This window comes from Cupressus sempervirens, chromosome 7, assembly GCF_028749045.1.
Source record: "Cupressus sempervirens isolate cs-2001-9-10 chromosome 7, ASM2874904v1, whole genome shotgun sequence".
In the NCBI taxonomy this organism is placed as follows: domain Eukaryota; kingdom Viridiplantae; phylum Streptophyta; class Pinopsida; order Cupressales; family Cupressaceae; genus Cupressus; species Cupressus sempervirens.
In genome coordinates, this window is record NC_143124.1 from 646,727,870 (window position 1) to 646,741,244 (window position 13,375).

General features: G+C 31.5%; 1 protein-coding gene across 1 annotated transcript; it reads right to left on the minus strand.

The window, feature by feature from the left end:
- Positions 1 to 477: 477 nt before the first annotated feature.
- On the minus strand, positions 478 to 3,872 carry LOC149548335 (abscisic acid receptor PYL8-like). Its single transcript, XM_089794849.1, has 3 exons — positions 3,106 to 3,872; positions 1,696 to 1,911; positions 478 to 1,223 (listed from the first exon to the last, which is right to left on the minus strand). The coding sequence occupies exons 1-3, from the start codon at positions 3,223 to 3,225 to the stop codon at positions 1,008 to 1,010; spliced, it is 552 nt and encodes a 183-aa protein (XP_089650975.1). The 5' UTR covers positions 3,226 to 3,872; the 3' UTR covers positions 478 to 1,007.
- Between the last annotated feature and the right edge of the window lie 9,503 nt (positions 3,873 to 13,375).

Genomic DNA, 13,375 nt, shown 5'->3' on the forward strand with positions numbered 1-13,375 from the left:
AGTACAAATCTGTATCTAATTACTGCAATTATACCTTGGTACTCCTGAATTATAAGAATTTCTAACTTCATTATATTATGTTTTACAAATATGCGCTATCACACTCGTATGTTTAGCCATTGCATGATAAACTGATACAACTTTGCTTGCTGCATTTGACTATGTAAAATTTTTGCTTCATAATTTTGAAGAAAACATAGAATAAGATGATAGCAAGAGAAAAGAGTATAAAATATGGGAATAAGATACCAAGAGAAGATAGGATGATCCAAACATTGATGAAAATAAGATTATGCTGTGGAAACTTCATGTCTTCAAGAACTTATCCTCTTAAAAAGAAAGATTCACTGCAATACAACATACGTTTTAAAATAAACTGAACAGCGACATGATCATGAGTAAATAAGATTATTGTGTAGAAATTTAAGGTCTTTAAGAACTTTTGCTTCTTAGAAATGAAGATTCAATGGAGTGTGATTTGATCATGAATAAACCAGTCCTGTTGAATTAGAACATGAAAGAAAAACATTGTTTTACCATGGTTTGTACAGTGCAGAAGAAGCTACCACTGTTGCATAATCAGTTATATAAAATACGAAAATAATAACGATTGTCATTGACTCACAAACACCTATTTTACAGTCTATACAGCTGTCCTTTACAGCAACACATGAAATAGATCTTCTCTTAAAATTCTCCATATTTGCTGTTTGGGTCAATGCTATATGTATAACCTACCTTCCTCCACATGGAACATTGTAGATCATTTAATACAACTATGTCTGCTCAATATCATCAATGGCCAAAGGGCCCACTTAAAGGTCTGTAGCAGTTGAAAGCATCCCTAATGGATAACACAGCTAGTATCAATATTGCTTTGAAATATAAGAAGCAACTAGAGTAAAACATACAAAACATAAGATCCCTTTCTCTCCTTCTAAAGTCTCTTTGTGAGAGCAACCAAAGCCCTTGGAGTTTACTTGCCAACAAAATCTTCCAACAAAATATCACCTGTCAAGTAATTCTGTGTGATATTGGAAGCCCAATTTCTCAGAAACGTCTGCAAGAGATTTCAAGTTGCATTTTATCAACGCTTCAATGAAATAGCGAGTTTCATCCTTTGTGTTCCCGTCAGGGATATCAACCACATACGACTCCAATACCAATGTGCCTGGCCTTCCATTAATAACCTCTGGATGCAGAGTGATTTTTGACCAATAATTCTGTCACACAAAAAGATAAATGATTAGTTAAAACTTTCACTTTGTAAACCTGTAAAATTGAATGCATGTACTCATCCCCAGCAGATTTGTATTTGGTAAGTGCGGAAACACATTAAGTCTTATCAGATTTCCTCAATATATTGTTTTCTCTTCTAGGATTGATTGTGTAACAGTTATATGATCCATCATCAGAATGATGGAGAGCAAAAGAATTGGAATAATTGAAAAAATGATCCATTTTTCAATTCCTTTGCTCTCCTCTATCCTGATGATGGATCATGTAGTATTATCCGAACGTTATGTAGTATGATCAACATTGATACTAAAAACTGTTACACAATCAATCCCAGAAGAGAAACAATGTCCCATCATTATCATGTAACAGGTGTGCCGACATTCTTATGATTAAACATTTGAATCCAAGTTTAAATCTAAATTATTTTCTTAAGCCATTGATTGTAATCTAAATAACCTTCAATCGGTGATCTCCTCCAAGGATTCTAACACTGAAAATATGTTGCTCATCATCCAGGATCTCCAGTCTTTCTGTGCTTGTTGTAGCAGGAAGACCAGATTTCACACACACTTCCCGTATGCTGCCTACAGTGTTGCTCCCTTGAACAGTACAACTCTGCACAAAAGGTTTATACTTTTGTGGCTGATCAAATCTTCTCACTAGCGACCATACCTGTTCCATAGGATATTGAATTCATTATCTCACAACTAAACATTGTCAAAATATCTAGAAATTCAAAAGGGTGTTCTGCTATAACCATACAAAATATCTTCTTCATCTTAAATAAGTTAAAACAAGATTGCAATTGCAGCTTTACTGATGATAACCCAAATACTCACTCGATTTGCATTAGTTCCCAATCTGCAGTCTAAATAAACAACTTTCCTAAGAAATGTTGTGGAAATCACACAAAATAGCCTAATTATCAATCTGACAAGCAGCTGCCTACATTTTTGTGGCATTTGGAGGAGAAGAGAGGCTGCTAGAATCTAAATCCGCAAAGACAATTGAAAGAGGGCAGAGGGGAATTATTTTGCTTGATTATGTCAATTGGGCATGCCGGCTGATCAAATATCCAGGGCTCATACCAAATAAGAAAACAACAAGAGACGCAGACAAATAAGCAGACTCATGCGAAAATAAAAATAAAGGAACAGGATACAAAGACGAAAACCAGACTCACACAAAACCAGTGTTACCGTAATCTGTTGTAAGAATTTTTGACAAAGGTTCAAATGCCTTGAGATTTCATACTTCGAAAGAAAATCATATAATCATCCAAATTCCTACGGGAGAATAAAGAATCTTCACCCATTGAGTCCTGTAACCAACCATCAGAATCCCCACTAGGTTTCTTTCATTTATTTAAAGGAAACCAAAATCCCAATCATCGCATCACTGTCATTTACCCAAAGAAAACCAAAAACACAATCACTGCATCATATTCAAATTTTGAAGGGAAAAGGAAAGGGATTCGACCACATCAAATGCGATTAAAGAGAACCAAAAACACAATCACCTCATCATATTCAAAATTTAAAGGGAAAAGGAAATGAAACTTGACCAACATCAGATGCGATTAAAGAAAACCGAAAACACAATCACTACATCATATTCAAAATTTATAGGTAAAAGGAAAGGAATTCGACCAACATCAAATGCGATCATAGAAAACCAAAAACCAATCATTACATCATTTTCAAAATTTGAAGGGAAAGTGAAAGAAATTCGACCATGATCACATGTGATTCTAGCTACGAGCAGAGAGAAAAGAAAGGAAGAAATGAAAAGGGGCGAAAAAAGAAAACGCCATGTTTAATGCCTAATAGAGAATGAAAGCTGGGTGATTGGAAGGGCCTATCTGACCACATGAAGAGGCGCGTTGATGCGTTTGGCAAGCACAGAACTGCACTGGTTATCCAGCATCTCATGCTTGTGATGTCTCCAAACATACTCAGTCTCCCTGTCTGATACAATGGAACTCATGCTTCCTCTCCCTGTTTCTCTGCTGCTTGCATACCCCACTCAAATCAACCCCCCTTTCCCTGCTTCCCCTAAATACCTGATATATATATATATATGATGATACATACACAATATGTATACTTCCACAACTTCAACACTCACTCACTACCTTTCCCTTGTGTGCACAGATTACCAACGAACACCTGTCGCCTTTTTGCAGGAGCTCTCTAATCAACACGGGCAAACTACCAACCTAAAAAACAAAAAAGACCTATTAATTTTATTTATTTATTTCCTTGCCTCCATTAATCTACGCAGCCTGCTCTCTGGTTCATGTACCGACCATAGATATATATTTTTTCCTGAATAGTACTTAGCTATTAGCCTGTGCCTGTGCCTACCAACTGCTGAGGAAACAATCAGAATCCTACCCACTATGCCATGAACGTTTTCTGACTCTCTGCCATTCAACTGCTAAGGTGTTTTAATTGTGGTAATCATTCATACCAGGTAAACATCATAATCATTTATGGTGTGGGTAGATTCTGAGAAATCCGTCTAGCTTGTGAGAAAGGATGGAATTAGCTGAAGGTGGTGTGGAGGAGTGGGAAGAGGCCGTCCACAAGGCTGTACCAAAATCGAACTCATGTCCGCCTTGTCGTTGCGTTGTCTAGAACCGAGCTTTGCTCATCTTTTTATAAGCCAACACGTCTATGGGACAAAAGCCTTCCCTCCCCCACACAAATTCAACCTTTTTACAAGGGATGAGGGGAAATGCCACTCCTACAAAGGTTAATCTGATAAATAGAAAACATGATTAAATAATAAATAATAAACAAATAAAATTTAAATAATTTGATAATCGGTTTCAAGGATGGGGTGAAGGTTTTGTTTTGTGATTGAAAAAATTTGTTAGTAACAGTATAATGTGATAGTTTGTAATCTAATCGTATCTCAATTTAATTGTGTATTGATTTTTATTGTGTTTATTTTCTAACATCTTGGTGATGGATCAAGACTATGATTCAAAATGTTGAGGATTAAATCGAGAAGCAATTAGATTGGATTTGTACAGATTGTAGAAACTTAATATGATCTATATTGTGGTAGTTAATTGACTCTTAGTTATCACCCAATTAACCTATAGTTGGCTGAATTCATTTGATGATCAACATAGTCCCTCCAAACAATATTGGTGGTAGTCATCAATTGAAAACCATACAGAATCATCAATTGACTCTTAGTTGTTCAAGGATTATTCTCTACATTCATTCTCTTTATTTTTGTAGTTTTATTTCAAGACTAGACCTAAACACTTCTCAAGTTGGAATTATTAGTTGGCTCCCACCTAATGAGAACATCATCTTTTACATAGAAATAATAATGTCAATGTCAAATAATAGGTGTGGAATTTTGTTGGCCATGGCTAATGTGGTGATTAGTCCATGACATTGTGGTTGTTACCATCAAGGTTCAAATTCTTACTAAGTGTTTGACTTAAAAATATACTTCAAAGTTTCAAGTAATATATTACAATCTTAAAAATTTATCAAATGATCTTTGAGTTTCCTCCATTCATCATTGGGGTTAGAATCATTTATTGACTCTAACTTGACGCATCATCAATTGGATCAATTTATTAAATGATCATCATATTTCCTTTAAACACCATCACGGGTAGAATCATCAATTGAAAGTAATTAATATTATGTATTAAGTTTGAGTAGACTTGAACCCATTACCTCTCAGATGAGAGGCTCACAATTTACCATTGTATTGTATCTTGTGTGATATATATCTAATTTAAATTTGAACAAAAGAATTATCGATTACTAATGTCTAAAAATATTAGTAAATGAAACTGTAGAGGCCAAACTAATGGTGGCCATAGGATGAATGAAAAAAAATATGTCACAATGAGTCACAAAACTTTAAAGGAAGATATATCGACAAAGGAAAATCTAAAATTAATAAAATATAAAGTCAAACAAATGCAATTGAAAGATAAGAAGAATTGTAAAGCACAATGAAAGAAGGATAGATCCTAGGAATTATAGAATGAGATGCAAAATAATGATGATATATTTTTCCCAATTAATTACCTAGAAAAAGAATAAAATGATAATAGAATCTTAAGATTTAGAGTGGGGACTAATATTTGATAATATGCTAATATAAAAGTGAAATTCAAATAAATGCAAATACTATAATCTCAATTTTATTTTGAAGGTAGAAATATGTAGTCACAATGTTGGAAAGGAATGCATCAAAGGACTTCAACAACTCACACATTCAATCTTGAAGAATGTAGACAATTACATTTCGGTGATCTTGATTTTTAATGTCTAAATCGACGGCAACATAACTAATGTTTATAAAACACTTTGAATGTCAAACTCATAAAAAAATACAACTATATTTAAAACTAGTAAATTTAATTAAAATATTAATCATAAAATCCACATTCACAATCATTTTGTAGGTCATCATAGTCAATTAGAATAATTAGACAAAAAATTAGGGTCAAATCTAGACAGTTTCTCTAAATTTAATGAATAAATATGTAATAAAAATAATGATCCTCTTAGTACAATTTTGTTTTATCAACACAAACGCAATATTTTTGTTTGTTGACATTTGAAAGCTATGAATACTTGCACTCACAAATGTAACTAAAGCTTAGTGGTGTTGGAGAGTATTTTAAGAGCATGATATAGACCAATAAAGGTCATTTCAACTTCATTGATATCAACGAAGCAAATACTTGCACTCACAAATGTAACTAAAGCTTAGTGGTGTTGGAGAGTATTATAAGAGCATGATATAGACCAATAGAGGTCATTTCAACTTCATTGATAACAACGAAGCCCATATATTAGAAATAATTGAAAAGACATAAAGGTATGATATAAAACACCTAGATGATATATTAAAAAATAATATGTAATGATTAAAAATGAGATTCTAGTATTTTGGTATGATACATTCTAAAGCTCAATAATTTTACCAAGGACCCAAAAAAGTTCTTACAATATTATTTGAAAAATTTAACAATAAAATCAAATTAATTTATAAATATATATTTATGATAATTTTTTGAATATATAAATAATTAAACATATTACTAGGGTAAGAGACTTGATAATTGATAGAGGTATAATCTATTATACACGTACTAATAGTTGGTCATTTGTTTGACTATTGAAAATTTTTAACTTTTTTGTTTCGTGATTGACCAATGTGTTCACCACTATTAGAACATTTTGCAAAACCTATTGTGACATTTTGTATTTTTAAGTGAGTGATTATTAGTGTATGAACATAGTGGCTATGGAGTAAGCATTTGAAATGATACTTTTTGACCACTTTACACTCTACAATCTTTAAAGACAGATTCGAGATTACCCAAACGTTCAAACCTTAGTTTAAGATCTTCACTAAAAAGTGCACAAAGTTAACCTAGACAATTAATAGATCTTTTCCTTACATCCTTTAAAATTAGAATACCCCTACTTACATGAAATAACAAATTGAAAACATTCAAATCTTAAAAAATCGAAAACATGTACCTTTCGCCTCGACAATACCCCACTAGATCTATCTTCACTATTTATGGGAAAATAATTGTTTGTCCTAACCGTTTATAGCGAAACTTAACAATTGTTTGTCCCAATATAACTTCCGTGCTAAGCACATCTTTTTATGTATTGATAAAGTAGAGACAGAATATTCTTGTCAAGTCTTCCCCGCACATGACGTGCCTTGTTCGCAACCATAAAACTTACAACTGAAGTATTATGATGGAAACAATTCATTATTATTACTTTTAATTTGTTTTATTTGTTTAAGTTTTTGATGAAAGATTACTTTTATATATTTAAGATTTTTAATAATTTTTTAAATATTTTTCCAAAAATGTTAAAGAATATTAGAATAACATTTTTTTACCATTTCTATTTATTATATACATTGTCTTCACCTTCTCTTTACTAAAATCTTATTAGTTTGAGAGGATTATAATGATTGTTTCTTCGTTTCTATTTTTAAACATGACATAATTGTCATTGGTCAATGTTTGTTTGCTCTCTTCACCGACTTCCTAAAATTGCAAAAACAATAAAATTTTAAAAATATTTGTTGAAGTGGACATTTCTTTGTTTATCTATTATGTGATGGATATGTAAGGTATTTTATATTTTATTTTAAATATGTGTTTGTTTTATAATTTATTATAGTTGAATAATTTGAAAATATTATAATAATATTTTTCTAATTTCTATTTTTAAACATAGAATATAATTGTAAATGATTGTTTGCTTTCTCTTTAATAACATCTTACTAAAATTGTTTAAACAATGAAAAAATTATTAATTTTGTTAGTAATATTACTAGAATTAACAAATCGATAAAAAAATAATATAAAAAGAATGTTTTTATTTTTTTTTCATAAATAATTGTTTTACAAATTTGTATGCATAAACATAAATTGGGAAAATATGTTTGCTTTCTCTTCAATAATGTCCTACTGAAATTGTGCAAAAAATAAAAATTTAAAAGTATTAATCAAAATAGGAATTAATTTTTGAGTAATGTTGAAAAAACAATAAACTATATATTATTCATTATTTTTATAAAATATTAGGCTAACATGTAATTAAAATTATTATTTTTTGATTGGTAAACAATCTAAGCCTTTGATTATATTAATTAATAAATATAAAATTACAATGGAGTATCTCCGTTCAAACGGGCATTGGTAGGAAAGAATGGATAAGAAAACCTCCAGTCTTGCCTGGGATTGCAGTCCTTTATTATTACATTATAAAAGGGGCATACCCTAGTTGTCATATTTCAAGAGGTTTAAATGTTATTAGAAGGAAGTGGAAAAGACCAACAGAAAAAGAAAATTCTGATAGCCTAAACCAAATAGACATAATCTTGTTCACAGAAAACTGTTCCAACCAGAACTTCGTACTTTAGTAAATACCCCTAGTTTGTTGATTGCCTTACAATTCTGCTGATCAGAAATACAACTTAGAAAAAGCATTAGTGATGTTAGTTAAATGTATTGGAAATTTGATCTCCTAATAGGAAAATAATTGAGGTTAGATCGAATAGAGCAAATCAATTTCAAATTTGATCAATATATACAATTAGGCCTAACATTTGAACTAAGGCTAGAAATCACATAACTCATTAAGAGGCTTACTAAAAACTTGGAGTTAAAATGTCAGTTTAAAACTCACAGAATTTTTGGTGATTAATACTTTCATATTAAAAGAGATTCCACTACTACCAATTAATAACATTATACTAAAACACTTTTCTTTATATAAGGATTTTTCTAAAAGGTTGCTTGATTATCCTTCTAGGGTACTTTGAATTTTATAAGTTCTTAATTTATTATTATTAACATTAGTCCAATTTTAATTTAACATTCCTTCTGAGTCAACTTGAAAATCAAACCCAAAGTTGTAAACATTAGATATGTGATTTATCCTAAGGCAAAAACAATTATTCATATCTCAAATTTAGGTTTTGAATATAAATAATGAGGAGTTTGTGAAAACTCTAATCAAAGAATTAACATGTAATTTAATTTTATAATATAAATAGAATTTCAATAATTTTTTCTATGATTAAAAAGTTATATAAAAAGAAAAAAATCATAAATTAAAACAAGGTTTTTTTTTATACTAAATGTTATACATAGATATAATTTTATTTTTTAAAGAAAAGTAAATATTTTTTATCAAATATAAATATATATAATAAGTTAGAAAATATATATTACATATTTAAAAACACTCTAAATTTTATAATTTTTGTAAAATAAAATAAAAGGAATTGCAATCATTCTAGTTTTGCTACTTTTTAATATGTAAAACACATAAAATTAAGAGAATTATAAAGGAAGGAGGGCTATGGAGATTTCATGAGGTCTTCTATGACACTGCAAATTATTAAAGTATCATACACTTTACATGCTCCTCACTATATAAGTTGGAGAATACTAAAATAAGACTTACTTGATCATTGTTAAGATCTATCTCTGAAATTCACAATAAATCAAGTGGAATAAAAAATAATTGAGAAATGAATAATTAATAATTCTATGAGTACTCTTTAAAATGAATTACAACTTAACTTTTTAAAAGGGTACTCTTGGATTCACTTCTTCATATGACAAAATTTAAAGTTGCATACAAACTTTTTCAAAAAGTTTCATTATAACCACATGTAAAAATAAAAGAGGATACAAAATATTTTCAATTTGTTTTCATGGGTTCTTTATAAGATAGTTGTCAAATGTCAAAAATAAGATCTTCAAATGGCAGGAGCAGGAGGGATGAGAACAAAAGAAACTTGGATATGGAAGGGTTTTCAAAATTGTAAGTTTGTAGAGAAGATCAGGAATGGCAGATATGGTAGACCTGAAAGATCTTCGACCCTTGGGACATCAAGCTTGGACATGTTTAGAACTATCTTCTATAAAAAAAAGAAGCATTTTAGCTTGTAAAACCATTTTTCCTGAATCTTAGTTTTTGTATTGGGAACCTTCTAAAAGGGCACAACCAACCAATATTTGACATTTGTGAAAAGAATCTGGAAGGAAGAGAAACTGTGTTGAAGGCAACCACATCGAAGGTAGCCGTTTAGGAGAGAAAGAGATTGGAAAAACTCTATCTAGTTTTTCCACTTTCAAAAGAGGAGAATGTTGTGCAACCATTGTTAACATGAATGTTAATGGTATTCCTTTGGGGAGTATCCTAACCATTGCTAGAGCAGTTGAGAATATTGACATGTTGCATTCATGATTGTGTTTGTCATTGATGTCAACATAGTATTATTTTATGTAAATAATGGTAGAGTAGAAGACAAAGAATGAGGTCCTATAGACTATGTATTGATGATGAGGTCAAGCGCAATTGAGGATATGTTCTACATTGTGTCTTGATGAAGTGGACAAGTGTGTGTGTAGATAGGTAAAAACATGTGAGAGTTATTCAAGAATTAAAGAGGATAATGTGCAAGCATAGTACCTAAGAAGTAGTTTCTGATGTTTAGATTGTATATCTTAACAAGGATAGAATTGTGATGAGCAAAGTTAGGCAGTAACAATAGACAAGTAGATGATGATGTTAGTGAGTGTGCAAGGTTGGATATCACACATGCAGAATGTGTGAGAAGTTGTATTTACTATGAGTTGACAATGTTTTATAATTATGAAAATCCGCAATGTTTTGTAATATCTTAATGAGGTCCTATTATAATTAATTGGGAAAGCCTCAAGGCTAACTTAGTGAATTATTTTGAGGATATGGTATAAAGGAATGTTATTTTCCTTGTGGTGAAGTGTGAAAGAGAGATGTGAGTGATTATGCAAGTGTGAATTAAGCAAGTAATATATGAAATTGGTAAATGTGTGTAAGCGATCAAAGGGATCAATGTGATGCAAGTTCAAAGATCTGGTATTGAGGTCTGAAGAAGTTTGGTCTAATCAAGAGGATAGAGAAGGAATTCAAGTTATTTCATTTCTATTATTCTGTAAGGAATAATACATAGATAAGTTGGATAGTGAGTTTGGTGGTCTTTCCCCTAAAGCTTTATGGATAGTGGGTCCATCTTCCTTCTACAACTCCTAACAAGGTTGGAATATCCTAACAGGGATTCAAAGTCTCACAATAGGGATTGATATGTACTGAATTTATTTCATTTCCTCCCAACAGAGTCCATCCTTGTCATGTCCCCTATTCAAATAATTTAAAAAAAAAACTTTGTTAAGGCAGGCAGGCTCCAAAAAGGTGAAATTTCGGAAAAAGGGGCTAATCTTTGGAAACCAATGGACTAATAAATAAAAATTATTATTAAATTATATTTTATTAACCCCTCTTGGACGTGAGTTAGGGTTATGCCCTCTTTAAAAGGGGTTTGGAGGCATTTTGGGCTCATTCCAGAACTTGATTTTTGCTAATTTTCTTGTTGTTCTTCAGAGGCTGCCAAACCTGTGGAGAAGGAGACCCAAGAACGGGAGTTTGTAGGTTTCCAGGAAGGCTAAGGATGGGATTTTGAAGCCATTCCATGTGCATGCTCATACAGAGTTTGCCTTTGTGCTGAATAGTGCCAATTTGTGGGTTTTCGAGGTTGTTTTTGGTTTGAGTTTCGTGTTTTCAGTTGAGTGTTTCATATCAGTTTGGGTTGCTGCTGTATTTCAGACTTTAATATGTTAAAATAGAGCTGAATATATGTATTGGGTCGTGATTAAACTTCTGAGATAGTTTATGAGTGTTTTTGTGGTGTTTCCGGGCATTGTGTGTTAATTTCGGGAGCCCGATTGAGCATAGTTTTGTCCTACATTTGTGAGCTGTTGTGTAAAGGCTATACAAATCTGGAAATGTCATTTTGTAGGCTGTTATGCTGCTGAAATTTCTGTAAAAATGTCCATTCTCAGATTTATTAGTAATTTGTGAAGTTGTGAAGTTTTTGGCACTAATTTGGACATACCCGATTTGGGTTTTATTGGGAAATTGGTAGATCTTTGTAATATTGGTTGTTTGATTTTAAAGATCTGATTTGAGGCTGGAAATACCATGTAAAATCAGTAAAGGGAAATTTCAGTCCTCTTACAAGGAACTGTTATATTAGTACATCATTTTGTGGGTACCATCCTCACCAGAGTCTTCCCTCTAATCAAGGGTTTTCCTAGTTAACATATCTAGTATTATTGTGTATGTGTATCTTCTTATGGTTGTTGATTTTATTTTTCACATGCTTAAGGCTTAATAAGTTTGATAACATTTATATTGATTTGATAATTGATTCACCCTCCCTCTTAGTTATCTTGGTGGACTTTCTAAAAATTGGTATCAAAGCATCATGTCCTTGAAGGAAAAGCTTAACACCTTAAGAAGATCAATGGTTGGTCATTTCAAAAAAGAAAGTCCTAAGTTTGATAGAGTTAACTATGATAGTTGGAAGGAGAAAATGAAGAGAAGATGAAGACTCATTTTCTATGTATGGGTCCATGTTATTGGCTAATGGCAAAGAATGGAAAGAAGGTTGTGGAAGAAAGCAATCTTGAAGAATACATTGAAGTTGAAAGAGATCTATTTATGTGCAATATGCTTGCCACATAAGCATTATTTTCAGCTCTTCTTGAAAATGAATATAGTCAAGTAAAATCCTTAGAAACATCTCATACAATTTAGAAAGCTTTAGAATCTACCTTTGAAGGTGATGTGCATGCTAAGAGAATTAGATTACAAAATTGGATATGTTTGTTTCAAGATGCTAAGATGATGGAAGATGAATATGTAAGAAGCTATATTGGTAGAATTTAATAAGTTGTTGCAAGAATTAATTCTTTTAATGGATCTAAAGATGAAGATGAGATTATCTGGAAGATCTTGAAAACATTGACACGACCATTCAAGAAAACAACATAGATGATTGAACAAGTGATACCTTGCACTAAGAACTTTACCAGGGAGACTCTTCTTAGAATATTGGAAACATCAAAAGTTAGCTTGAAGCAATTTGGAGATTTTCCTAGAGTGAAAATAACTTTTAGTGCATCAAGTGTTCACCCTTCCCTATCAAGAAGTGCTAGCACCAGTGGAGACTATGCTAGTAGTGGCAGATCCATATCTAAGGAGGACATGAGAATTGAAGAAGGAATTTCCTTGCTTGTAAGGAGAGAACCATACTGTAAGAGAATCTTTAAATATTGGACTTGCAATGAATTTGGTCATTATTCTTCTAAGTGTCCCAAAAGAGAGAAAAGGTATAAAAATAATTTTGAGTCTAGAAGGCCCAGAGATTGTTTGTATGAAAATGAAGATGATGAATATGATGAAAGATTTTAGAATGAAAGTGATGAAATTTAGGATTTGTAGCTATTAATGAAGAAGATAGAGAAGAGAAAGCCCTAGTTTTGCAGGTTGAAAAGAGAGTTGTTTGGATCATAGTGTTAATTTCATTGCAAGATATATTATCAATTAGTGTCGAAACACTTAGTCATAATGGAAAGAAAATAGTAACTGAGTTACCATTCTATAGTGTTAATTGAGCTCACAAAGGAACCAAGCCAATGATGTTAACCTTACAGAAAGTAAGCAGTATCAACCAAGTTGTAGTGTTAATTGAGTTGATAGTCCTACCAATGTCCAAC

Excerpts from the sequence above, each read along its gene's own strand:
- LOC149548335 (XM_089794849.1), bottom strand. The coding sequence starts at position 3,225 with ATGAGTTCCATTGTATCAGACAGGGAGACTGAGTATGTTTGGAGACAT. Across the intron at positions 1,912-3,105 it reads TCAACGCGCCTCTTCATGTG|GTATGGTCGCTAGTGAGAAG; the intron begins GTCAGATAGGCC and ends CCTATGGAACAG. Across the intron at positions 1,224-1,695 it reads GAGGAGATCACCGATTGAAG|AATTATTGGTCAAAAATCAC; the intron begins GTTATTTAGATT and ends TTTGTGTGACAG.